The following is a 27,367-nucleotide window of genomic DNA, read 5'->3' as shown; positions in this document are numbered from 1 at the left end:
GCCAAGGATCTCTCAACACTTCCCTTGGAAGAACTAATTGGCTCACTCATGAACCATGAAATTTTCATGAGTGCTCAAGAAGAAGAGGAAGTTGAGAAGAAAAAGAAGACTATTGCATTCAAGTCTTCCTCCTCCCATGCCATTAGTGAAGAAGATGAGGAAAGCTTATGTAGTGACATGGAGGACTTGGCACTCTTCTCTAAGAAATACAAAAAGTTCATGAAATTCAAAAAGAACTTTGGGAAGAGGCCACAAAGAGGGAGTGACTCAAAAGAAAGAAAAAGCAAAGATGATCCACCAATTTGCTTTGAGTGCAAGAAGCCCGGACATATGAAGATGGATTGTCCAATGAGAAAGAAGAACAAATACAAAGGAAGGGCAATGTTGGCGGATTGGCTCAATAGTGACGAAGAGGACTCCGAAGAAGAAGGAAAGAATGAAGTGGCAAACATGTGCATGATGGCACTTGATGATGGGGTAAGCATTTCTAACCAAAATGATTGTGATAGCGAAAATGATGATGATAACTTAGATATGTCATATGATGAGTTGTCTAATTCATTTAAGGAACTATTTGATGATTTTGGTAAATTGCTTGTTAAAAACCAAATCCTTAGAGAGAAGACCAACATGCTTTTAAAAGAAATTGAGATTTTGAAAATAAATGAAAAAGAACTTATAGCTAAATCTCAATGTGCTACATGTGCTTCACATAAGAAAGAAATTATTGATTTGAAAGCCCATGTGAGAAGCCTAAAAAATGACATATATACCTTCACTAGAGGTAAGGAAGGCTATGATCTCATGGTGGGAAACCAATCATGTGGTTTTTCAAAAAATGGTATTGGTTATGATCCTAGTAAGAAACAAAAATTTTTGAGAAACTTTTTGTGAAATCATCTAGTCTACCTCACTTTACATGCACATATTGTAACCGAGATGGTCATACTATTTCCTATTGTCATGTAAAGAAATTTGCATATCTAGGCAAGACTAAATGGGTACCAAAGGGTTCTAGAACTAACATGAATGGACCCAAAGTTATATGGGTACCAAAAGCCAACAAATGAACTTGTTTTTGTAGGAATCAACAAGAAAGAGCCAAAGCTTATGGTTCTTGGATAGTGGATGTTCAAAGCATATGACCAGTGATCCATCAAGATTTTCAAGCTTTAAAAGCAAGGAAAGTGGCTTTGTCACTTTTGGAGACAATTCAAAAGGAAAAATCTTGGGCATTGGTGATATCGGTAACATATACTCTCCATGTATTAAAAATGTGCTTCTTGTTGATAATCTTAAACATAACTTGCTTAGTATTAGTCAATTATGTGATATAGGTTTTCGTGTTGTGTTTAAATCCTCAAAATGCTCCATTGAAAATGTTTCAACCAATGAAGTTATTTTCCTTGGAGTAAGGAAGGATAATGTGTATGTTATTGATGTTGATTCTTTTGATAGTAAAAATAAATGTTTAACCGTTATGAATGATAATTCTTGGTTGTGGCATAGAAGATTAGGACATGCTAGTATGGATTCTATTTCAAAATTGGTTAGAAAAGATCTTGTTATTGGTTTGCCATCTATTCCGTTTGTTAAAGATAAACTTTGTGATGCATGCCAATTTGGAAAACAAATTAAAACATCTTTTCATTCCAAGAAAGAAATTTCAACTACTTCGTGACCTTTGCAATTGCTTCATATTGATTTATTTGGTCCTTCTAGAATTGATAGTCTTGGTGGTAAATACTATGCATTTGTAATTGTTGATGATTTTTCAAGATTTACTTGGGTTATTTTCTTGACTCTTAAAAGTGATGTTTTGGAAAACTTTGTCAAATTTTGTAAAAATGTGCAAAATGAAAAAGGATATTCTATTACCTCCGTTAGGAGTGACCATGGTGGTGAGTTTGACAATGATGCCTTAGAATTGTTTTGTGATGATCATGGTTTTAACCATAACTTTTCTGCACCAAGAACTCCACAACAAAATGGAGTTGTCGAAAGGAAGAATAGAACAATTCAAGAAATGGCTAGGTCAATGCTAAATGAAATTTCATTACCAAAATATTTTTGGGCCGAGGCCGTTAATACCTCTTGCTATATTTTGAATCGTGTTTTCATTAGGCCCAACATGAATAAAACCCCTTATGAGCTTTGGAAAGGAAGAAAACCCAACATTGGTTATTTTAAAGTTTTTGGATGCAAATGTTACAATTTAAACACCAAGGACAACCTTGGAAAATTTGATGCGAAATCCGATGTTGGAATTTTTATAGGGTATTCAACACATAGTAAAGCTTATAGAATTTATAACAAAAGAACTAATGTTGTTGAAGAATCTATTCATGTTGCTTTTGATGAGACTAACCCGCCTACAAGCAAAAGTTTAGATGATCATGTTGTAGGTTTGGGAGATGAGGTTCAAAATCTCGAAATTGGAGAGACTTCCAATGCTCCTTCACAAACTCCCAAAGAGGAACCACCCGTGGAAAAGGTAAATGAAAGCCAAGGTATGAACTCTAACCTTCCACATGAGTGGAAATTCAAAAGTGCTCATCCTATAGACCAAATTCTAGGTGATCCTTCTCAAGGTGTCACTACTAGAAACTCCCTTAGAAACTTGTGTAATTTCATTGCTTTTATTTCTCAAATTGAACCAAAGAATTTTAAAGAGGCCGAAGTTGATGAATTTTGGCTTCTAGCTATGCAAGAAGAAATAAATCAATTTATAAGAAATAATGTTTGGGAGTTAGTTCCAAGACCGTCACATCAATCGGTGATTGGAACAAAATGGGTCTATAGAAATAAGGTAGATGAGCATGGGGTCATTGTGCGTAACAAGGCTAGATTAGTGGCCCAAGGTTACAATCAAGAAGAAGGAATTGATTATGAGGAAACCTTTGCCCCGGTAGCAAGACTTGAGTCCATTAGAATGTTGTTAGCTTTTGCATGCCACAAGAATTTTATCTTGTATCAAATGGATGTAAAAAGTGCATTCTTAAATGGGTACATTATGGAAGAGGTTTATGTCTCTCAACCACTCGGTTTTCAAAATCATAAATACCCTAACCATGTTTACAAATTGAAAAAGGCTTTATATGGTTTAAAGCAAGCTCCTAGAGCTTGGTATGAAAGATTAAGCACTTTTCTTATTTCAAATGGTTTTTCAATGGGAAAAGCGGATAATACACTTTTTATAAAAAGAAAATCCAAAGACATTATTATAGTACAAATTTATGTTGATGATATTATCTTTGGTGCTACTAATGATGCTCTTTGTGAAGAATTTTCTAAGTGTATGCATAGTGAGTTTGAGATGAGCATGATGGGAGAACTCAACTTTTTTCTTGGACTTCAAATCAAGCAACAAAAGGATGGCATATTCATAGGTCAAACTAAGTACATCAAGGATCTTCTTCAAAAGTTTGACTTGGCAAATGCAAAGTCCATGAATACACCCATGAGCACATCCATAAAGATGGACAAAGATGAAAGCGGTAAAAATGTGGACATCACCAAGTATCGAGGTATGATTGGCTCTTTATTATATTTAACCGCTAGTAGACCGGATATTTTGTTTAGTGTTGGTCTTTGTGCTAGGTACCAATCTTGTCCTAAAGAATCCCACTTAAGTGCCGTTAAAAGAATATTTAGATACTTGATAGGCACAATGAATCTAGGACTTTGGTACCCCAAGAACTCAAACTTTGAAATAGTTAGCTACTCGGATGCCGACTTTGCCGGTTGTAAGACGGATAGAAAAAGTACTAGTGGAACTTGTCACTTTTTAGGAAATTCCTTAGTGTCATGGTTTAGCAAGAAACAAAACTCGGTAGCTCTATCCACAACCGAAGCCGAATATATAGCCGCGGGTAGTTGTTGTGCACAAATACTTTGGATGAAACAAACTCTTAAGGATTTTGATATTGATTTTGAATGTACACCCATAAAGTGTGATAACACTAGTGCCACTAACCTCTCTAAGAATCCAATATTGCATTCTAGAGCCAAGCATATTGACATAAGGCACCACTTCCTTAGAGATCATATCCAAAGAGGTGATATTATGCTAGACTTTGTAAGCACCGAATTCCAATTAGCGGATATATTCACCAAGCCTCTTAGTGATGAGAGATTTAGTTTCATTAGAAGAGAGCTAGGAATGACCAACTTAGATGAAATATAAGGTTTGCTAGCTATGAAAAAATTTCATATCTCTTTACTTACTTATTTATGCATAATTGTTCCAAATATGATATTAATGAGATTTATATGCATATATGAGAAAGTTTATTGATACTTGACCTATATGAACCATACTTGTTGAAAACTCAAGATTATAGGTCATAATGTGGATTTTTGGTGAACTTTGGACATGTCTTTAAACAAGTGAACATGTGAATTTTTGCATATTTGATTTTCTTATGTGTCTATATGCTTGAATATGTGAAATTGAATGTATTTAGTATGCCTATAGGTTTATCGTGATTGGAATATGCATGAAACAAATTTTTGGTACCTCACTTGTTGAATTTTTAGATTTTTAGGCCTAAAAGAGTGTTTTTCGCCAAACTCTCTCATTTTTCAACATTTTTCGATTCCGTAAGTTTGTACACCTCACATTTTATTTTATAAAACTGCTGGAAAAAGAATTTTTCAATTTCGTTGCATAAAACTCATTTTTGGTACGGTTCTAGTTTTCTTGGCAATTTTCGAAAAGCTTACCGTAAATCGTCATTTTTCATCATTTTTGAGTTTTTCTTGTTTGAGCAATTTTGTTTTATCATATTTGAGGTGCTAAAAAAATTTGGGGTCAAACGGTTGGACAAAACGGGTTTTCAAGCAATTTTCGGGAAAATGGCCTGCTGCAGAAACCGGTTTACCGGTTCTGCGTGTACCTGATAAACCGGTAAACCGGTTTTCGCTGGGCCCGATTCCAAGGCTGTTTCAGTCTTTTCAAAACTGATTTTTTTGCTATAAAAACCCTATTAACGACTTCCTCACCCCCCATTCAGATACCTTAACCCTAAATAGAGCCTCAAACCCTTTTTCTCTCAAATTCTCACTCTCTAAACCTAATCTCCTTATTCTCTTCAACCTCCTACCACCATGGCCTCTTCTTCAAGACCAAAGAGGCAAAAAGTGTCAATGCAACAAAAGGAGCAAAGGACTAAGGCAAAGCATGATCTCTTCTCACATGGAAAAATTGCAAGGAAGTTCAAGGAAGATTACTCTCAAAGGGATGTCATCAATGGTAAGCAATGTGATCTCCAAGCCCTTGAGTATGTCAACTTTAATTTTCTTATTGAGCGTATGGGAGGGGAAAAATTGTTAGAAATTCAAACAAATATATATCCTAGGTTAGTTAGAGCCTTCTATGCTTGCATTGAGTTTGAATGTGATCCATATAGAGTTAGGGGAGATCTCAAAGGAGTACATTTTGAGTTAACTATTGACTCGCTTAATGATTTTCTTAATGCACCTAAAGATGGCCTCTTGCTTGACCATAGACCTCGCCTTAAAAATAATGCCTTTTTCAATTTTAACCTCTTTAATAATCATGTGTGTGTAGGTAACTCCTTTAGGTTAAAACAAAAAAGAACCTACCTCACCCTTCAAGGGAAAATAGTTCATGCCTTTATATGCTCTAATCTTATACCTAGGAAAGGCCATCAAGATGAGGTAAGTGCCATTGATCAAGTTCTCCTATACAATCTTATAATGGGCGAAAACCAAATTAACCTAGGCTATCTCATCCTTAAAACCATGCATGAAGTGTTTAAACCTTCCCTAAAAAGGGCATTACCCTATGGTTATCTCCTTAGCTATTTATTCCCACTTCTAGGAATCCCAATAGAAGATGAAATTGATATTTATGAACCCAAGGATTCCGACACTCTTGGTGAGATCACATTCAAATTCATGCGCTACAAATTCGATGAAGAGGAAAAGAAGTGGATTCCCACCACTTCAATGTCCCATGTCCATGAGGATGAACACTTGGTCCCAAGTGAAGATGAAGGGGAAGAGCAAGATGTCCAAGCTCAAAATGAAGAGGAAGGCGAAGAGGAAGTGCCTCCAATACCCCAAGCTCCTCACTTTAACCTTGAAGAAGCTTTTGCCAACCTTACCACTTCCATGACTTCCAATTTCACCACCTTGAGAGATGAAATGAACAACCAATTTTCAACTCTTCAACATGAGATGACAACCATACGGAGTGATATTACCACATTGAGAGTAGACATGGAGCAAGGGTTTGACAACATGCAAGAGGAAATGACACAATGGAGGGCATACATGGATCGCTTTGGCCCCCCACCAAACTAGTTTTTGCATATTTCTTTTTGCATCTTTATTTTATTTTATTTTTTTTTGTTGTGTTGAATGTTATTTTGGATATTATGTTTTTTTTAATGCATTGGATTGTTGCTTTGTTTTTATTTTTTTTTTTATTATTAATTTTTTTTTTCTCTTTTCTTTTATATTTTGTGAATTTCTTGCCACCCTTTTTGATGAATCAAAAGGGGGAGAACAACTCTTGATTAATTTTTTGGCATCACCTCAAATTTTTTTTTTTTGGTATCTAATTCATTTATCATAAGTAAAAATTGAGGGGGAGTTTACAAATTCATGCAAGGTAAAATTAAAAGGTAAATTTTTTTTCTTGCACACATTAAGGGGGAGCTAATCCAATTTACTTTGCTTAAATTTTTCTTTCCCTTTCAAAATAATCAAATATTTGATATCATCAAAAAGGGGGAGATTGTTAACTCAAACTTTTCGATCTCCTTGTTTTGATGATTAACAAATATTTGATTATTATTTGTTACTAATGATTTATTGATTTTGTAGCAAATTTAAAAGAGAAAATAAATATTTTGGTATTTTTACCAAACTTTTGAAAGCAACACTAAATGGATTCAACAAGCATATCAAGAGCAAAAGATTCATCAAGGGATCAACAACTCAAGACCCTATTCAAAAGAGGTCTTCAAAAGCCCAAAGTCAAAAAGTCAACCCGAAAGTCAAAGTCAAAGTCAAGGTCAAGGTCAACTCTCGGGAAAAGTCAACTTGGGATCAAAAACATGCAAATCAAGCTAGGAGGCTCATCTACATCAAGACTACTCAAAATTAAATGGTATAAATCTACTTTAGTCTTGTTAAAGTGATTTGCATAGCACACTAAGTTTTTATAAATTTGAATTTTGGCCCATTCACTAACTTGTGCAACAAGTTTTCTCACACGATAGTTCAAAAATTTTTTTGATTGAATTTCTAAATCACATTTTGTTTAACTAAGAGAACAAAGTTTGAATTTCTGAAATCGGATAATCGAGTAGAGAGTTATGGCCGTTTTAGTGCGAAAAATCGAACTTTTTCCATTGCCTGGATTTAGGTTAACCGGTTTCAAAGAGGTAAACCGGTTCTCCATGAACTTAGGTTACCATTCTATTGTAAACCTAAGTGAACCGATTTTCCCAGAGGGAGTCTCGTTTTTCGTGCCCAACGGCTATAAACGGCTATTTTTCACTCAAACACTATATAAACTCGATTTTCACTCAAAAAATTAAGTTGGTTGAGCATTTATTACATATATCTAACCTATCTAAGTGAGATTAAGGAGCTTCTAAGTTTGAAATCCAAACCAACACTTTTCACACACTTTGAGCCAAAATTTGATTTTATTCATCTTAAGTGTGCTTGCTTTTCACTCTAGGTTTCCATTGTATCATCATATTTCTAGAGTGATTTTAGCTTGTATATCAAACACATTTCCATATTGTGATTGAGGTGAGGTTGGCACCGGTTTTGTAAACAACCCGGAAATAGTGAGATTGGCACTTTAACAATCCGAGAAAGAGGTTAATAGTCCTCGGGGGTGCGAAACTATTGTAAGAGGTTTGGAAATACCTTGGTGAAAATTTCCTGGTTGTAAGGGTTAGTCAAGCCCGTTAACTTGGCTCGATATTGGAACTCAAAGCTAGGTCCATAGCTTTGAAGACCAAGGACGTAGGTGGCATAGTTCTACCGAACCTTGTAAAAATCGAGAGTTTGCATTTTCTAATCCTTAAACTCTTTACTTTACAAGTTTAATTATTTGTCTTAATATATTGCTTGCCATACTACTTGCTTTTACTTGATTAATTGACTAATTGCATAATTTTGTGTTAAAAGTTTTAATTTTCCGAAATTAGTTTAAATTTCCAATTCACCCCCCCTCTTGGAAACATATCTTGGGCTAACAGGATCTTCCACCATTGTCCACTTCTGGTGCTGGATCGTCATCGGCTGCTCCTGGTGCTGGATCGTCATCGCAGCCTCCCGAGACTCAGAGAAACAACGATGATGACATTACCCGCCTATAGAACTTTACTTTTTTTATTATCTGATTCGAACATCGATCTTTTAATAATTTGTTTATATACTGATTTTAGCAAAACATAATATAATTAATGTTTGTTTATCTTTTAATGTAAATTATGTTGGGTTTTTTTAATATAATATTATAATTAAACAATTATATTTTTTAAAAAAAATTAATTAATTATATTTAATTAATATAATTAATTAATTTTTTTTAAAAAAAAAATAAGTACTTTTGCCGACGCAGTAAGGTGCCCAAAAATGTATGCGCCAATCCTCAGATTGGCGCAAATAATTTTGCCGGCGCATCTATAGTGCTGGCAAAACTATTGGCGCCAATCTGAGGACTGGCACCAACAGTTTTGCCGGTGCACTATTGCGCCGGCAAAAGGTTATCAAAGCAGGTTCATAGCGGATAAGGAGATCTTTTAACACCGGGGTTTCCCTTTTACCGGCGTGATTTCTCGCTGGTAAAATACAGTTTTACCGGTGCATTTAGTCTACGCGCCGGTAAAAAGTCTTTTACCGACCAAGATTCACAGACATGCTTTGTCGGTGCAGTATTGTGCCGGCAAAGCTTTAACGGTGCATTCAGTGTACTTTTGCCGGCGCATAAAGTACAGTTTCTTGTAGTGCTTGTTAAATATTCAATTTATTATTTTAAGAAAATAATTAATTATAATTAATTGATTTTAAAAAAGGAAGTTTTACCTATTGGTAACCTGCTATTATAGGTAAAAGAAAAGTGTAATCATGATGGTTACCATAAAAATGTAACCATTAACTAGTCATCATATCTTTATATATTAAAAGTGCCTATCTAACGGCAATTCTTGGTTTAACGGTGTTTTAATTTTTTATACTGTTAAACTTAACTGAGATTAACCCTTCCGTTAACTTTAAATTTCGAATTTCAAAATTCAAACTGAAGCGTATGAATAGAAAATTTTTAAGTCGATAGACCGATTCAATGGTGCATTCTATTTTTGAATCAGAATCGATTTAAATTTGTTGTCGATTGATCACCTTCAAAATGGTCGATTGAGGCAAACACCGATTGGGTCGATACGATTGAAATACTCGCAGGACCGTCAATTCTTGCTATCTTCTGATCTCCATCTTTTAGTCTCTGTTCACGTCTCCATTGGCCCCCTACAAGAGAAAACAGTCGGTGAGAGAGTGCAAAAAAAAAAATTCGTAGAGAAGATAGCTGTTTACAAATCTTGATCAAGCCTTGTGTCCCAAAAACTCACATCTCCGCTAGAAGGTCAGACGAATTCTTTGCTGTCAGATCAAGATCATCATCTTCATAATCATCATAGTTAGAGCTTTTTTGAATCAAAGAAAATATCGAAGCGTCCTGGTAGAGGTCGGCCTCTGGGTCATGATTCTATAGGGGATAAGATCCAGAGGTACAGAGGGATTTTGTTACTCGAATTTGTCCCTTTGCTTCTCGTTAAATTTATTGATTACATGATGCCTACAGCACTTAAATCCAAGGCTTCTTATAACGTTATTTTTTGATGTTATTAGCACAGGTAGGTCTATTCACGTATTTCATTTTGATGGAAACTTTGATCTGGTCTCCATTGCTGGCAATCTTGAGCTATTTTTACACGTCTTTCTTTGTTAGTATATTATTGTTTGAAAATTGAAATTTATGTTTTTAAAAAATTAATATAGTAAATTTCTCAAATGCAAATTAAACCAGGACTAAGTGCATATGTTGATAATCCTCATTATGTTGCTTAATCTTTGATTGGTCTTCTTGATAAAGTACAAGAGGCAGTTCCGATAAAGCTGTGTTCTTCCACTCCAGTTTGAGTTGGGGTAAGTTAATGACTACTAATCTATAATGGAATTGATTTTTCAAAAGTATGAGAAAGATTAGAAATATGTTTTCCACATTTGAATACTTATTACATTTTTTATTGAAATACAGGCAACTACTGGCTTGAGATCTTTGCCCAAAGATACGTCTAAACGCGTCTTGCAAGAAGTAATTTCTGCTCCTTAGTCTTATGTATATGTTAATCTTTATTATTTGTGTAGCTTACTATCTGTTTAATTTATTTTAATAATATTCATAGTAATTCCTTAATATTTTTTATAAATAAAGTCTTAATTGTGGTTCTTAGATGTGATTCTTAATTAATGAAATTCAGTTCAGTATTTGCTAATCGAAGGAAAATTAACGAATTTTGGAAATCTGATTCTCACAATAGCGATTTGTATTCATAAGGGATGTTCCGAATAAATCGAATTTTGAAATGATTATAGCTTTTCTTGCAATAACAATTGTGAGAATGAAAGATTCTCCAAATACGATAGACACTCCACAGTAAGGTTCTTAGCTTATTCTCCTTCCCTATTTTATTTTTATATATTCTAAATCAATTCTTTTCACTATATATAATATATAAAGATATGTATTTATATGCGTGAGTTCGCGTCTGTTTTTCTACTGTAATCGATGTGAGTAATTCTATAGTGAAATGGGACTTGTGAAAATGGAGATTTATAGTGGATTGGATGGTAGAATGGAGAAGGTGGCTGAGGAGTTCGATAAGTTTTTGGAAGGTGTTCTTCATAACCATATCTCTGTGTCAATTTTAATTAGTATTTATATGTATATAGTTTTTATGAGTTTTTTTATATATGTATATATTTTTTTAGTGTTGTTTTGGAGGTAACAAAGTTGCATAGATTGGGAACGCTCCCTAGACCTTTGATTCCTCAACTGGTAGGTATCTTTTATTTTTGAACTCTTTGATATTATGAGGTTATCAATCATCCAAAAAACCTGGAGCTTAATTTGAAAACCTTATATGAACTCTCTTTTTGTGAAATTGAGGGCTCTTGTCCAAACCACAAAGAGGTGCCAAAAGGTATTAAAGAGGGTTCTATTCTATTTTATTTAATGTTGTTAAGATTGTTACTTGTTAGTCTTTATTTTTTAAAATTTACATTTTCTCTTTCTATATATACATTGTGTAATTATTCTTTTTCGTAAATTGCACTATGCTCTTTTTGGTAGAAAAGAAGAGGGTTCTATTCTATTTTATTTTATGCTGTTAAGATTGTTACTTGTTAGTCTTTATTTTTTAAAATTTATGTTTTCTCTTTCTGTAAAGACCGCTTAGTTTAATTTGGAAATTAGCAGTTAATCATGTTTAATTATGAGAATTATTTATAGCTATTTAAATAATTATTTATACTGTTATTATTTGAATTCTGAGATGCATGTTATGTCATTTAGTAGTTTTCATAATTTTACATTTCCGGTGCTCGGTAACATGGAACTCGGTGTTGGGCTCAGTAAAATCACAACTTAGTATGTTAGTAGTTTGGGACGGTTTGTTAGACATTGAGAATGTCGGGAATGGCCGGGAATTTAGAATTTCCCAAAAATACCCCCTTTAGTGTTATTTATGTGATTTTAGTGTGAAGGGGCAAAATGGTCATTTTGCCCCATTGTTAGTTTGTCTTTTTGTGGCTTAATAATTGGAAAATATATGTTTAATTATGCTTTTTGTTGGCTGAAGTAAAAGGGGTTAAGTTGCTTTTATTTCATTTATTCATAATTTCAAAACTTAGAAAAAATAGAAAATTTCAAAACTCTCTCTCTTTTCCTCTCTCTTTTTCGGCCTCTTGGTGCAGCAAGGGACTTGGGATTTTTCCTTGTGATTTCAACTCTCTTTGGTGTTCAATTCAAGCTAGGTTAGCTTCTAAGCATTTCTTCTTTAAGTTTGTTGAATTTTGATGAAAATGGTATAATGCATGCTTGATTTTGATGTGTTCTTGCTGCTGTGATTTGTTGTAGTTTACAGAGGTTTAATCTTGCTATTTTAAGTAGATTAGAGCTAGTTTAATGCATGATAATTGCTTTGATTCAAGATTGGAAGTTTTTAGTTCAAAGTTTGGTTTTCAAAGAGAATTTTCGAAATTTGTGGCTGTGAGTATTGCATGAGTTTGTTTTGGTTTTCTGCAGCTTTAGTATGCATGTTTAGGTAGTTGTAATCTTGGTTTGATGTTTGTTGGTGAGCTTTAGCCAAGTTTGAAACTCAAAGCTTGGAGCTCACATGGCACTTTTTGTATCTGTGCATTCTGGGCTGTTTTAGTGCTTTGGTTTTGTGCTTTAGGGTATATAGAACAGGTCTGGAAGGTTTGAGATTAATTGGATTTGATTTGGTTGAGTTTTGAATTTTTAAATTTCTGCCTGCGAGGAACCGGAATTCCGGTTGTGCATTCGGAATTCCGGATGGGTTTTGAAAATTCCCAGAACCGGAATTCCGGTTGGACAACCGGTCTGCCGGTTGGGTGATTTTCAGAAACCCTAGTTTTCCTCGTTTTTATGTTATTTGGGGGTATTGCCATGTTTTTTATCGATAGGGAAACTTTTAGTTCCTAGTTTAAGTCCCCGGGAAGTGATTTAGCGTATCACTTATAGTGTTCTGATTTTTATAGTTTAGGAGCCTGTAATCCGCCGCGCAGATAGTTCCAGTCAGGTTGACCGGCACACCTGAATTCGGAATTGAGGTAAGATTAGTATAACAGTATGCATATGTAGATTACATGTTTAGCGTGCATGTTAGGAAGCCTGTTAGATTACATTAGATATGTATGTTGGCTTCGAACCATCCGACTGTGTCACATTGGTATAGGCTAGAGTATGACCAGCAGCTGGAGTATGACCAGTATGACCGAGTATAGGCTGACACTGTATCACATCGGCACAGGCTAGAGTATGACTAGCACCTGGAGTATGACCAGTGTGCCGAGTATAGGCTGATACTTAGGTTGGTGGTTCCGTACTATTTGACGTATCAGATCGGTACAGGCTAGAGTATGACTAGCAGCTGGAGTATGACCAGTTCGACCGAGTATAGGCTGATACTGTAACACATCGGTACAGACTGGAGTATGACCAGCACCTGGAGTATGACCAGTTCGACCGAGTATAGGCTGTTACTTGTCAATAGTACCATCCCTATGAACGTTCAGGACTCAGTATCGTGATGGACACGGCAGTTAGGGTTATGGTCATGGGTATGGGCGTCTGATCATGACCGGGATTTATGTATGATTATTATTATGCTTTTCTTACTGAGTCTGTCGACTCACAGTGCTATGTTTATGTGTAGGTAAGGGCAAGGCTAAGGCTGATGGACCGTGAGCGAGCCGGTGAAGATTGTACATGTCGGGGCGGTTAGGCCTGGAGCGTACGATCATCGGGACAGCGAGGCTATTTTTGTAATTAGTCGCTAGGCGACAAGTATTTTGTATAGACAGTAAACTTTTGTAAATGGTTTTGTAATCGGGATCCTGAGTATTTTGTGTAAATATTTTACAAGTTTAATTAAAAAGAAAAAATTTAATTAATCATGTTTTCCATAAACCTCGTTGATTAGCAACGAGCTGCACAGTATGTTTAAAAATCACGTAATACGCCTATGCTAGTTAGGGTGTTACACTTTCTATATATACAATGTGTAATTATTCTTTTTCGTAAATTTCACTATGCTCTTTTTGGTAGAAAAGAAAGAACAACAAAACACTTAAACTTCAAATTTTAAATATTATGAGAGCAAGGTTAATGGCTTAAAAAGTATCTCTATGGCTTGAACTCTATGAATGGGGAATTCTGTGTTGTTTTTGATAGAGAACAACAGCATGTTGAGTTGCTTGATAGGGAAAAAATGATAACATTCATGATAAATACAATGTATAGCTCTCATATCACGACTCTTTTCTTCACTACATTAATCAATCATCACCATTACTATTGGTCAATAGTCATTTTAGCCCTCGTATTTTCTTTTCTTCACTATATTAATATGCCCGCAACACCATTTCTCTATATATTCATGTATACGATTGAGCATTCGATTTCGATTTGTGGTCGATTGATCCATTTGAGCTTCGGAATGGTCGGTTTAGTTGAACCATTGGGTTGATACGATTGAGTTGTCTATATTTAATTCAAAATCGATTTGTTATTGATTGGATTGTGGATTGGGTAAATTTGATACCAGACTGACATAGTAATGCTTTTCTTGCAGGCAGAGATGACTCTGAAGCAACTAGAAAACCTTAGCCCTCATAGCATTGCACCCATAGCTGTGGGAAATGAAATGTAAAAATGGACAAAGGATTTATGATGAATATTGGCCAATACAGGCGTTATAAGTTTGCCAATATTTGAGACTTGCTGAGAGTAATGCGAAACAAGTTGAATCACAGGGAGCTTTCAAAAGAAATTCAAGTTTAAATTTTTTGCAAACTTAGGTTGATAATTATTATGCATATACCTTGCCTTTCATTAACCCTCTCATTATTTTTAGACTCTAATTTATATACTATTATTAAGTCTTTGCGTGTAAGTGGATATGCTGGTGATTATGAGAAACCATATTTACAATATGTTAGTTCATTGCTTGTGTGTAAGTGAAGATGTTGCAAAAAACATACTACTACAGTTCAATTAAAGTCGTATTTGAATGTGATAAATTTTAACGGTTAAATATATATAATATATTTTCGCAAATAAATGAATAATGAATCTTATCTTATTCTCATAAAAATAATATTAAAAATTATTTTTGCAGAAACATAGGTTGTTTGTCTAAAAAATTACGGAAAATTATCAGCCAATAATAGAGAATCAAGTTGTATGTCGATACAAAACAAACGATCAGTCCAAAATACAATCAATTTACCATTCAGAGAGCCGACTCGATGGAAGATTAGAATAAAGTTTCACTATGCTTTGATTAATTTTTCATAAGGTATTCTATATTAAGACTTTATTTTTTAATTATTTTCCTCTATTTTAAGGTGCCACTTTTTCTTTATTTTTCGCTACATAATGTTTCTTTTAAATTTTGTAAAATATGTATATTGTTCCTTTGAATTTTTCAGAAACAAATAATAACTGTTAAAGTCATATATTGGTATGACTTATCATAAATTATTTCTTCACATGAAGAATAACTACAATATTAGTATGTAAATATTAAAATTAACTTATTTTTTATTATTAATAACAATGTACATATCATAAATTTGTAGACACAACTATGTTTTATTAATCAAATACACGAACACAAATTTAACTTTTATAAAAACAAATCGCTCAAGATATTCATACCACTTTAAGTACCTAAATCTAAAAAAAAAACACCAAACCTTAAATAAAACTAATATTTACGTGGCTCGGCACGTAACTTCCATCTAGTTGATATATATATGTATATTAGTTTGATTTGTATATAAATGGAGATGGAAATAGATTATTATTGGAAATTAAAAAACAATAGTTTTTTTTTTTAATTTTTCTCTAATGAAATATTAACCGATCCAATAATAATTTATCATTGAAAAAATTAACCGATCCAATCCGCACTATTGTTGATTGAATTTAAACTGTTATGCAAATCGAATTGGATCCAAAATATAAAATCCGCACTTAGTGTGGATTGGATGTTGTTTGACAAAAAAAGTGCGGATTGAATCTGATGAACGTCTCTATTCGATGGTGTTCCAAAACTAAAATGGAGTAATAAATCACATCAATTCATTGGACTTGAACTAGTATATATATTTGGTGTTAATTTTATTATTTAACTGCTTTAATTATTTTTAATTTTTTGTTCATCCCTATTTTTTATTAATTACTATTGATTATTAATCTTGTTTTTGCTAGTTGTTTGATTGTATAAATTTTAGTTGATTTGATTTAGTTGTAATTTTCCCACATATCACAACAGGATGGGGCTCTGAGTGGATCTTCAACAGATTTCGGTGAGATCAGATCTATTTACACTCCTATGTATGGACATAAGCAACTACTGCAAAGAAAAAGAAGTTACTACTAAACACAGAGTTAGATTAATAGAGACAATGCATATATTAGACAGAGAAAGAGAAAGGAGAAGATCGAGAGCTTTGTATACAAAACGACAAAGATATACTAAAACGAAATAAATTGTTATCAATGAAAATATATAAAAGGAGCATTGAATTCACATAATAAAAACACAAAAAGACAAACAGAGACACACTATATATAAAGCAGGAGTCAATACCCGAACCACACCCCCTTGCTGACTGGTGAGGCCCCATAATGCATGAATACTAATTTTTCTTTTTTTTTTTTTGTAAAATTATTTTTTTTAACAATATTCAAACAGAATTGTTGTTTCTTGAGCCTTACCAGAAACCAAGGGTCATAGTTGGTGCGCTCTTGACTCCCCCTCTTTAAAACTCCCATCTTGAAATTAAAACCACACCTTTCGTAATCTCAACAAACACCAACCCACCACCTACCCAAAATATTTAATACCCATCTCAAAAAACTTACGCAACCCCAAAGTAATTCGAACCCACTTATTTACCAAAAGGATCATCATTCATCACTAACTCACTCTACTACTGCATACGTACTCATAGCTTATAGTCCTATAGTCCACTCAAGGCTCCACTACTACCATTTCATCCAAATGCTCACACCCACCCAAACCTATAGTCACAATAAACTTAAAAAAAACTAAACGAATGAAGTACTACAGATAGATAGAGAGTTCCATTTCTACCCTTTTTCCAAACCCTAAGTGAGTATGTCAAAGTAAAGGTAGAAAAGAAACTCATAGAAAACCCTCCTCCAAAACTCTCTATTGGCTGGGGCCATCAGCGGTAGTAGCAGTGCCATGGTCAACACCAGAGGAGCTCCCTGAGCCACCATTATTGTCAGCACAAGTAGTAGCAGCAGCAGTGCTGCCGAGAGCAGCCATGATCTGTCGAATAGTGTTGCTGAGATGGTTGTTGATGGCATTGACACTAGGGAGGCTGAGCTTGGCCGTGGGATCTGGGCTAGCAAGGACTTGGAGGCCAATTGTGAGAAGACAGCCAGATTTATTACCAGTGGCGTTGTTGTTTTCTGATGCGAGTTCAACCGGAACAATGACAAAGCCCGATGGAAGGATAGGGATGAAGGATGGATCCTTGCCCTGCATAGCCAGCTTGATTGCGTCTACATCCATAGTGGAGTAGACTACAACACTGCCTGATTTGTCCGTACAACTCTCTTGCAGCATCAGCTCCATGGGTTGTGCTGAGTTGCTGGCCACCTGCATCAATAAATATATATTTATATAAGCATACATAAAAAAAATAACAATGAAGTTGGACTAGGTACAATGACATATATATATATACAACACAAATTGACCGAAAAGGTACGAGAAATATGCATACATTAATTCGAAGAAGAGAAATACAGTTTCCTGGGTCGGAACCATTGGCAATGTGATCTATTTTTTGTAAAGAATTCCCATTTGAAAGTACTTCAAGCTGCCAAACAACAATGTATTAGTTAGAATGTAAGTCGAAAGTAAATAAAAAAAGAAAAAGAAATAGCATATATATAATAATACATGTATAAAAGAACTATAATTAGTAAATAAGATTGTTATGGATGATCACCTGGGATCTACGGCCTTCATCCCTCAATAGATTAAAGACTTGGTAATCAGGGAATGGTAGAAAAGTAGTTGAAACGGCGCTAAGAATAAGACCATTGGGTTGGCCAGGCTGAGGCTCAGTAACTTTTCTTGTGGTTATTCTAACTGTGTCCTCCGGATTATCAGATAAAGCTGTCCATAACTGTCCGCCAGAGGTGCTTATGTTCACACAAAAAGTCCTAAACATTCTCTGTGATAGATTCATCATGTTCTTCCTTGCATCAGTAGAATGCATCACTGTGCAACACAAATTAAATATCATAATCCGTAAATTTAACATCAAAAGAGTAAACATGCGAACATATAACATGAAAAAGAAAACATGTATATTTCAATAAAATGTGTGAATTGTAGTATGTAATTGCTCCTTATTATGTGTGTATGCATTGACAAAATATACATAGAATCACAGTCTAATTAAACATGGTATTGTTTTTCGTTGTACGGTACATATTCGATTAATTAGAATGTTATACATATATATATATATATATATATGTATACATATATTTATCATTATATAAATGTTAAGAGTTACCTCCAAGATCAGTAATATTTCTAGCCATGAGACTTGCAATCCTTTCACACTGTCTCTTCAAGAGAGCTAACCAGCGGGGAGCTCCAAAGGCCATTCCACTTTGGACAAAGTGACTGAAAGTTTGATGAACTGTCTTCTCCTGGTCTATCTCAGCATGTTCAACCCATGTGACCTGTATATATGTATGTAAATAATTATAATAAACTCATGAAATAAAATAAATTACCTATCTTTCATAGAATTAATGAAATTACTTCTAGCATTCAACTTCAGTTTTATTTAGTTATTATATGTTAGAATTTAGGATGAGAGTGAGTGTTAGAATTCAGGAAAAAAATGAGTGTGTAAGGTAAGTTGCACGAGGTTTAAAAATGAACTGGTAATGAGAGTCGAATTATCTTTCTAACATGTTCCTCAAGAGTCAAGATACTGAGATTATCTAACATGTTCTTCAAGATAATAGCTATTTTTTACGCACTAATTTTGGTCAGCTAGAATACAAATAGCTCTTTGGGCTTATTATTCCCAAAACACAAGTAACTAAAATTTAGGATGAAAGTGGGTACGATGCATGGGATACTAAATAATTTTCTACTTTCATTTACAACAAAACTTATCAATAAAAGTGAGAAAATTATTACTAATTATAAATCATTATTTATATATATGTTTTGATTAAAAAGTACGTGGCTAAAAGTATTAGTCAATGAGTAAATGTTTGTTTAGTAACATTATTTATTTATTGCGACTAAAACTAAATTAGTGACAATTTTTATATAAATAGTATATTTTAGTAACGTTTTATTGTGAGTAAAAGGTTGTTACTAAAAATAATTTTTTTCAATAGAATTCTATCTCCAAACCAATTGATAATTTGGCAGGTAATTTTGGGATCTTATATATAAGGTATTATCCTTTCCATATGCTAAAGAATCTTGATCAAACATATTATAAGATAACATAACAGTGTAAATATATTGTAATATTTACTTAATTAATTACTATATGTACGTACACTTGAGTATCCATTTGGCATATCTTGGATGATACAGCCAGAGGGGCGTCTCCTATATCTGGGAAGTGAAGGTTGATATTGAAGGATATCGTGAAAGCTGTCAACTGGAAAGTCAACGATGAACCAAGTTCTTTCCTGGTCAGGGCTTTGCTGGCAATATCGGAGAAAATGAGCTTCCCTAGAGGGAACCAGTGGGGAAAGATATTGTAGCTCGGCAAACACCTGTACAAGTAAATCAATAATTTAGAAATGTGCAAATATTATAACATTTCGTACGTAGAAATTTTTGACGAAATGAAAATACGACTAGTTAATGTTGATTATTATACCAGCTGAAGTGAACCATTGATTGGCTGGCCAGAAGCATCGGTTGTGATTACTTGAAGGGTTTTAGCTCTTGAGACCATAGAAGGGAACAAGTCCATCCACTTACTCTACAAAAGTTAGCAAAAACAACACTTCACTCCATATCAAGACGAATTAATAATAAAAAATATATATACATAGAAGAACATGAGTTTGGGAGTTGAGAAAGAAAAAAGTTAAAAACCTACACAATCAAGGAAAGATTCAATCAGAGTGATGCTATTCATGATAACAACATCAGTATCACGAGTTGCTTCAGTCTTGAAACCGCTCGAATCATTATTTTGCTTGAGGTTCATGGCCCATGGGAACATCCTTGCATGCTCTTCAACGTTAAGAACTTCCTTCCCATTTTCAGAGTCTCGAATCCAGAGAGGCGAGCCCGACTGGCACATCTTCACCAGCTCGTTAACAGAAGAGGTGGCGAGCTCAATGGCAAGTGATTTTTCTTCTTCGAGGAGAAGACCGTTGTCTGGGAAGGGTTCCTGATGAGGCAACATTGGAACTACTGGAACCATGTTGTGACCGTTTCCAGTTGCCATTTGGTCAGGGAAGTGCCTAGAGTAGATGCTAATGTCCAAGTCCAAAGATGGTGGCATTAGAGGATGATGAGGACCTCCACCAATTGTCCGGCTACTAAATCTCGGAGTCATGCAGTAATATCGATCCAACTGATGGTTTTCATATGATAACAACTAAATTATTTTTTAGTTGAATAATAAATATTGTTAAATAATAAAAGATCAGTTCTGCTATTTGGTAGTATATAGCCAGTGTCCAAGGCCACATCCTCTATAAATTTGAAGTGAAAACATAAATTTATTAAGAAAAAAAAATAGCATATAACATGTTTTCTATTGTATATAAATATTTACATCAGATATAGTAAGCAGGAATATTCATTACTCTTTAAGTTTTTGTTTTTTTTAAATACATTACTCTTAAACTTAATTTATTAGTTCTTTAAAATTTAAATTATTTTTTTTTGTGTATAAGTTAATATTATATATCTAAAATAAATACAATATTAAAAAAATAGAAAAAAATTTAATGTAAAATAGATATTTTAATAATTTATTTTAAATGATAGGAAAAAGAAATTATTGGGTGCTCTTATATGTACTAGTACTTATATAATAAGACACCATACTACGCTTTGAGATAATGACCAAAATTAAAGTTTGTAAAAACCAAGCTAATAAACCTGAGCACACTAAAATTAACAATGTTATATTATTAATTAATTTACCTCTTCTCGGAGTCTTGCATTCTCAAGGCGAAGCTGCTGTTCGTCAAAACCCATCTCTCCCATCACAGCCGGACTACCACAATTAGGGCAACTAGCATTACGAAGCGCCGCCTGAAGCTGGAAATTCTCATTCTTTAATGTCTCATTTTCAGCTCTAAGTATCTGATTATCGTTACGGTCTTGTTGTGCCTAATTAAGATAATAAAATTGTGTAATATCAAATTAATTACAATTAGGGTATTAAAACAAAGATACAGACCAACAATCATAATTAATTAAGTTAAACGTCCAAAAAGATAAACGTAGCTATAGTTAAGACCTTTCCGCAAATACCTGGAAGAAAAAAGAGAAAAAAAGAAAAACAAAATCAAACAATACTCTATTTTCCACCTCCCGTAACCCTAAATGACAAAGCATTTATTTTGTTCAAACTTTTGGAAGCACAAGATTAGGTAGCGGTTTATTGCGCATCCCTAGCTCATTTATGAAATATACAGACTCCACATTAACTATTTCTATTTCTATTACTTTATAAATAAAAAGTTGGTGACGGGTGATAATAAACCAGAAAAAAAAGAAAAGAAAAGAAAGACTAGATAAATATTGATTAAAATATAAGGTAGATATCTTCCTGTCTTTTCCAACCCTAATATAATTAAAGAGCCGTTTAGGGAAAAGGAAAAACTTTAATACGATCAAGCAATTAAAACCCCGTTTAATAGGGGATCGTGCTAGAAAAATGAGCAATATTTTGCCATTATCTTAGGGTTATTTTATTTTTTTTTTTTGGTTTTGCATGTAGATGGATATTAGAGTAAAGTACAAAAATGTTGATACCTTCATCTGGGTACGCCTGTTTTGGAACCAAAACTTGACCTGCCTTGGCTTCAAGCCCAAATCTTGACTCAATTTCATCCGTTGCTTATCATCTGGATGTGGACATTCCTTGAACAATCTGCAAAAATGTGTAATAAACTTATTTTTATTTTGACATTTTGCAAATAAAATTTCTCCCCTTAAAAAAAAGCAAAACAATAAACTAAACTTAGTGTTTAATATTATGATTTAAGAAGTACTATACTTACGCTTCCATTTCTTGGATCTGACGAGCAGTGTGGCGGTGATACCGTTTCTTTTTGCCTTGCTGCTGAAGCAGTAGTTGATCACTGCTATTTTCTTGTTCATTCCCTGACTTCTCCTCCATCTGCTCGCTACCCGAACCGCTCTCCAACATTTCATCCTTTCCCCTATGTAACAGCGAGTGTTCTTCCTTCTGTGAACAAAACTTTCTTATATGTCAACGTTGTTTGGCAACCATGAAAACAAAATGGGGCTAGCGGCTGGAAAATAAACGAAAGGAAAAAGATCCCTATGTTTTTAAAAGTCATCAAAACTTACCGGAAGGATGGTGGAGAAGGGTTGATAAGGCATGGTAGAGATGAAGTTGAAGTTAGGGTTTTGGATCGGAGATGAGAATAAAGTTTCTGAGGAAACTACGTTCCCCCCCATGGAGGACATTACTTGACAATCTCCATACATGGTTTTCTCTCTCTCTATATATACCTTTTCGTCTTCTTCACTTAGAGAGCTCGAATCGTTTTAAAGCTGCATTTATATCAATTTTGTTAGTACCAAAAGTTAAACAATTACATAGTTCCGAATATGAAACATGCAGAGGAAAATCGCCCATTGCGACGGTGACACAATTTTGAGTCGGAAAAGAATAATCAAACAACAAAATTAAAAAAATCCTTTTTTTCGTTTCTTCTTTTTAATCGAAATTTTCCCGATTGCTTTTATTTTATATTAAAAAAGAATAAAAAAACAAATATGAGTTTCCATATGAGAATATATGCACCTAAAAGTAATATCTTACTTATCAGTCAAGTCAAAATGAAGTAGTAAACATTGAAAATAAATCAAGCGAGGCACCATTAAAGAAGAATATGATGAAGACAATATTCAAGACCAACGAGAGAAAAAACAAATTAATATTAATAATTAATTATAATAACAATAAAGGAGATGGAAAACCTCAAATATGTATAGCTGAGTAGTATAATACTACTAGCTGCGTAGAAACCAAAATAAATGAATGTTTGAAAATATTTAAAGCAGAGGAAGAAAAGTGAATTAATGCCAATATATATTTAAACACAAGGACTGTGAGAGGGTGAGAGTAAATAACATGGCCATGCACACACCTTTCTTCTGTCGGCGTCTTTGATGGAAAATGAAGAACATGAAAAAGAAAAATCCAAAATCCAAAATCTCTCTCTCCTTTCCTTTCTCTGTCTTCCTTACAATTTTATAAATAAATATATATAATAATGTATATCAATACCACTCACTCATGACTCAACGCCATAATAAATCGCAAATTTATTGATTTTACCGTGGTTGGTAAATAAATGCGAGGGTTTCCCTTTTTTTCTTTTTTCATTTTTGAACAGAAAGAAACAGATCAACGCATCTCTCCTCGTCAGCTGTTATTTTACACATGTCGTAAAATGAGTGGAGGACTTGAGTGTCCTTCTCGGGCAGTGTTTACCAAAAGTCAAAGTCATAATTTTTATTTCTATTTTTTTTATGAATAAAGTCAATAATATTTCTTATCTTATCACTGTTTTAAAAGAGTGCTGACGCGTGATATACACCCTCCTTTCTAATTGATACGTGGTCACACTCGCGTATTAGCTGGCCTTTCCTTTTATATTTTTTCTTTTGAAATGGCCTTTTGCCTCTCCTATTTTTTTATTTTATTTTTTTCTTTTCGTTTTTTTACCGAGCCTTTAAGAGGTAAGCCGCTTGGGGACTGGAATTGACTTTGACAATGATGGAATTTTTTTTTTCTTGAAGACAATCAGGGAAAGTTTTTTTTTTTTTTTTGATAAAAACAATGACGGAATGTTAGAAAGAGAAATTTAGAAATTACACTGATTTAGAGAGTAAATAAATCACAATCGTCAATTCGGGTATCGAATCATCTATTCAAGGAAAACATAAGGTAAGTATTTTGTGCTTAGGAAAAATGTGATTTTTATTGTTTTCCAAATTTCCAATACTTCTTTCATTAGCACAAAAAAAGAAATAATTAAATAAAAATAAAAACATCGTGCTATACCATTTTTTTCTTCACAAGAATCAAGATTGTGAATAATAATTTTCTCAAAACATTAGATAATTGATTATAGACATAGCAGAAAGTAATATAGGTTTTCTTTTTTTTGATAGAAAAATATGATCTTAACTCTAATTTTTTATCATATTGTTGACCTTAAAAAGTAATCAACTGACAGCAAGGTTGTATAGATCTGATGCTTGCCACATGTGACACAAACATAATGAAAAAGTATAAAACACACATTTGTTATAGATGTTCGGCCCCCTTGTGATAGCGGGTAATTGACCTACTCTCTTTTTGGTTGTATTGATACTTAAAGATAATACTATTTAAATTGTCATAGGTGGGATTTGATATAGCTCTCTATAAACATACAAAACATGAATTAGTAGGCAAATCTCTAATGACGGAGCCATATTGCCTTAGAGGCGTGTGAGAGAGATGAAGAGAGGAGGCCCTATTGGACGTGTAGCAGAGAGAGAGAGAAAGAGAGACTAGAGTTTCTGACTTATAGTGATTTGAAGGCTTAGTGACTTAGGTTTTCTAGGTTAGAGTTAAGCCCAAGCCTGAAATCCTAATTTACAATAAAACCCTTAGATATTTACATATTAAATTGATTAAATACAAAAGACTAAACTATCCCTTGAAAGTAGATATTTATCATCAGTTTGTTGGGCTGTTAAAGGGCACAATTCGTAGGTAGCTTGTCGTCCACATTTTGGGTTGTACATAGAGTCCAGCCATGTTAATCCTAGCCGCCCATAGACCTACAAGGGAGGTCTGGCCGACCATGGCCTGCAGGTTGAGATCTGGCTGGCGAAGGCCTACAGGTTGAGGTCTGGCCTGCCATGTTCCTACCAGGTTCTGGTAGGTCATGTGTCTGCCAGGATCCTGTAGGTCACTATAGCTCTACTAGGAGGAGGCCAGCCTTTTGATGTGAAGGCCAGCCTTTTGCAAGTTGAGGACAGCTTTGTACACTGTTTCCTTGTAGAGGTCAGGTTGCCTTGCCGAACGGAAGCTCCCTTAGTCTAGAAGTCACTTTTTGGCCAGCCAGCTTGTGCCTAGATCTTGGCCGGCCTATATGCTCACCCTGGCCGGCCTATAAGCCTCTCTTGGCTAGATAGGGATGTTGGTACATCCCTTTGATGGCTCGCTTTACTCCTTTCGGTTGCTGCATAACGGTTTCACCATATCTTGCATGGAGACCCTGTCTCGCTACTAGCAAGGTTGTACTCTACCTATACTCTATCTTTGGCTTACGTGAACATGCCACGTCAGGTGGATAAAATTTAGGATAACATTTGCCCCCAAGTCCCTGTTCGAATATCTAGTCGGAGAGGGACTTTTTAGCTCCCGTAATGTTTGTAGCGGTCTCTATTGTGCAACCTTGTCTAGCCAAGTGTTGGCTTTTTGCATGGCATACTTTTGGATCTTTGATCCTCTCTCTGTATACTTCTCATCTTCTCTTCTTGGTATCTTTTCTTTGTACATGCCATTAACAAGTTTTAAGCTCTTGGAAACTTTTTGATTCTTATTTTAGTCTGTAATCCCTTTCGTATATTGATCCTCATGACAAGTTTTGGAATGTTTAATGTGTGACTTTTCGATGGAAAAGATTCGAATCTGGCCTTCGTTATGATTCTTGACTCTTTGAGTCATAAAGAATACGAGGCACATATTCAAGTTTTGAAAGAAAAACACACATTGGGCTTCAAAACTTACCTTGGCCAGCCTAGGAGGTCTTGCTTGAGACCTGGCCAGCCCTAAGGCTTAATCCTAGGAGTTGGCCAACTTTAGGCTTTTGCCCTATAAAGCTAGTCTATTCATGCCTGGGTTTTGTGATCCTTGTGAGTTCTTTGCTGAGTCATGGAACCCTGACCGACCCTTTCAAGGCTTGAGAACCTTGGCCGAGCCTTGGTTTCAAGTGGGTAGCCAATTTTCTGTCCTCCTTTGACTTCGGCAAGAATCTGCCTATGTAGGCATATGCAACCTCAGTCTCATACGTGGTTTCCTTGGAAACTCTGTATGAGACTTAATGGTGAGTCTATTATGGATGAATGTTCATCTTATGACTCAACATGGCTTGGATCCAGTAAGGAACTCTGCCTTAACTGTAGCCCGGTACGTGGCCCCTATAGGAGCTTTGTCCAGTTCTTTTTTGGATATATGGTTCTCGCAAGGCCTTGGCCTCATGCATGTGAACCAATTTCATATCTAGCCTCAAGGGTTTTATGTTGTTATTTTGGCCTATTTTCAAACACAACTATTATTTAGCCTTAAAGCCATCTATGATGGACATATGATCGTCATGAGTATCTTTTTATGGCCTTGACAGGTAAGGGTTCAAATTTACTTTGTCAAGCCAAAGTATGCCTGCACGACTTAGAGGCATGTTTAGTATCTTATTCTAAGAGTTAAAATTATTGGGTTTTGTGCCCTAAATAAAACCCATTCCAATATAATTAGATTTACTAATTAATAAACAATAGAAATCGCTTTTATGTTGCATGGTTCACATGATTTATTTCATGATTATACTTAATGTATAAATTCTATTAAGTCCAAAACATATGTAAATATGTATATATATTTGTTCATGATTATAGTGTCGTCAGCACAGTGGAATATAATCATGATTATATGTTCAAAAGTTTAATTCTCATGATTTGTCAGTTCATTGGATTTAGACTAGCATGATAATTAGCTATAATGTATACTTACACCTTGGATAAGTGTTATGTCCTTTCCAGGGTATTGGCAAAGTTTACCAGTATCAGATGTATGGAGTATACATTGGAAGGGACAGATATTGATCTTAGATAAGATATCATAAACTTACTGTTATATCTTTCTAAGTCAATATCAATGGTTGATATTAGGTCTATCGATCTTAATCCTGATATGATTAGGTTCAACTTAGTTGTATTATTTATGTTCTTAGAGTTGTTCGTGGAAGCTAACTTTTAGTTTTGGTGGATACTTACAACTTGGAAACATGGTAGTTCAATTGAGTGGGAGCACTGATCATAGATATGGAATCTATAGCTTCTATAAGTATTGAGAAGTGAAACAATGATTTCCTTCGAGCTTGGCTGAATAGAGATAAATGATTGTGATCTCATTTCAGTAATTATACTAGTTTACTAAAATATCATTTATAGGTTGCTAAGTATTTTAAGGATAAAAT

At 34.4% G+C, this 27,367-nt stretch overlaps 1 protein-coding gene across 5 annotated transcripts; it reads right to left on the bottom strand.

Annotated features, from left to right (window-relative positions):
• Positions 1-16,337: 16,337 nt before the first annotated feature.
• LOC115716550 (homeobox-leucine zipper protein HDG5) lies at positions 16,338-23,406 on the bottom strand. 5 transcript variants are annotated; one of them, XM_030645362.2, is made up of 12 exons: positions 23,261-23,406; positions 22,455-22,661; positions 22,142-22,329; positions 21,894-22,011; positions 21,057-21,245; positions 19,996-20,478; positions 19,771-19,875; positions 19,442-19,663; positions 18,427-18,598; positions 17,851-18,125; positions 17,623-17,718; positions 16,338-17,495 (listed from the first exon to the last, which is right to left on the bottom strand). In XM_030645362.2, exons 2-12 carry the CDS (start codon positions 22,593-22,595, stop codon positions 17,040-17,042), a joined length of 2,445 nt encoding a protein of 814 aa, XP_030501222.1. In that variant the 5' UTR covers positions 22,596-22,661; positions 23,261-23,406; the 3' UTR covers positions 16,338-17,039. The 5 variants fall into 5 exon arrangements, with proteins under 5 accessions (XP_030501222.1, XP_030501224.1, XP_030501223.1 ...); XM_030645364.2 differs by lacking the exon at positions 23,261-23,406 and adding an exon at positions 23,091-23,247; XM_030645363.2 differs by lacking the exon at positions 23,261-23,406 and adding an exon at positions 22,933-23,128.
• Positions 23,407-27,367: the final 3,961 nt, after the last annotated feature.

Source organism: Cannabis sativa, chromosome 5 (genome assembly GCF_029168945.1).
Source record: "Cannabis sativa cultivar Pink pepper isolate KNU-18-1 chromosome 5, ASM2916894v1, whole genome shotgun sequence".
NCBI lineage: Eukaryota > Viridiplantae > Streptophyta > Magnoliopsida > Rosales > Cannabaceae > Cannabis > Cannabis sativa.
This window is presented reverse-complemented; position numbering and strand designations above follow the sequence as displayed.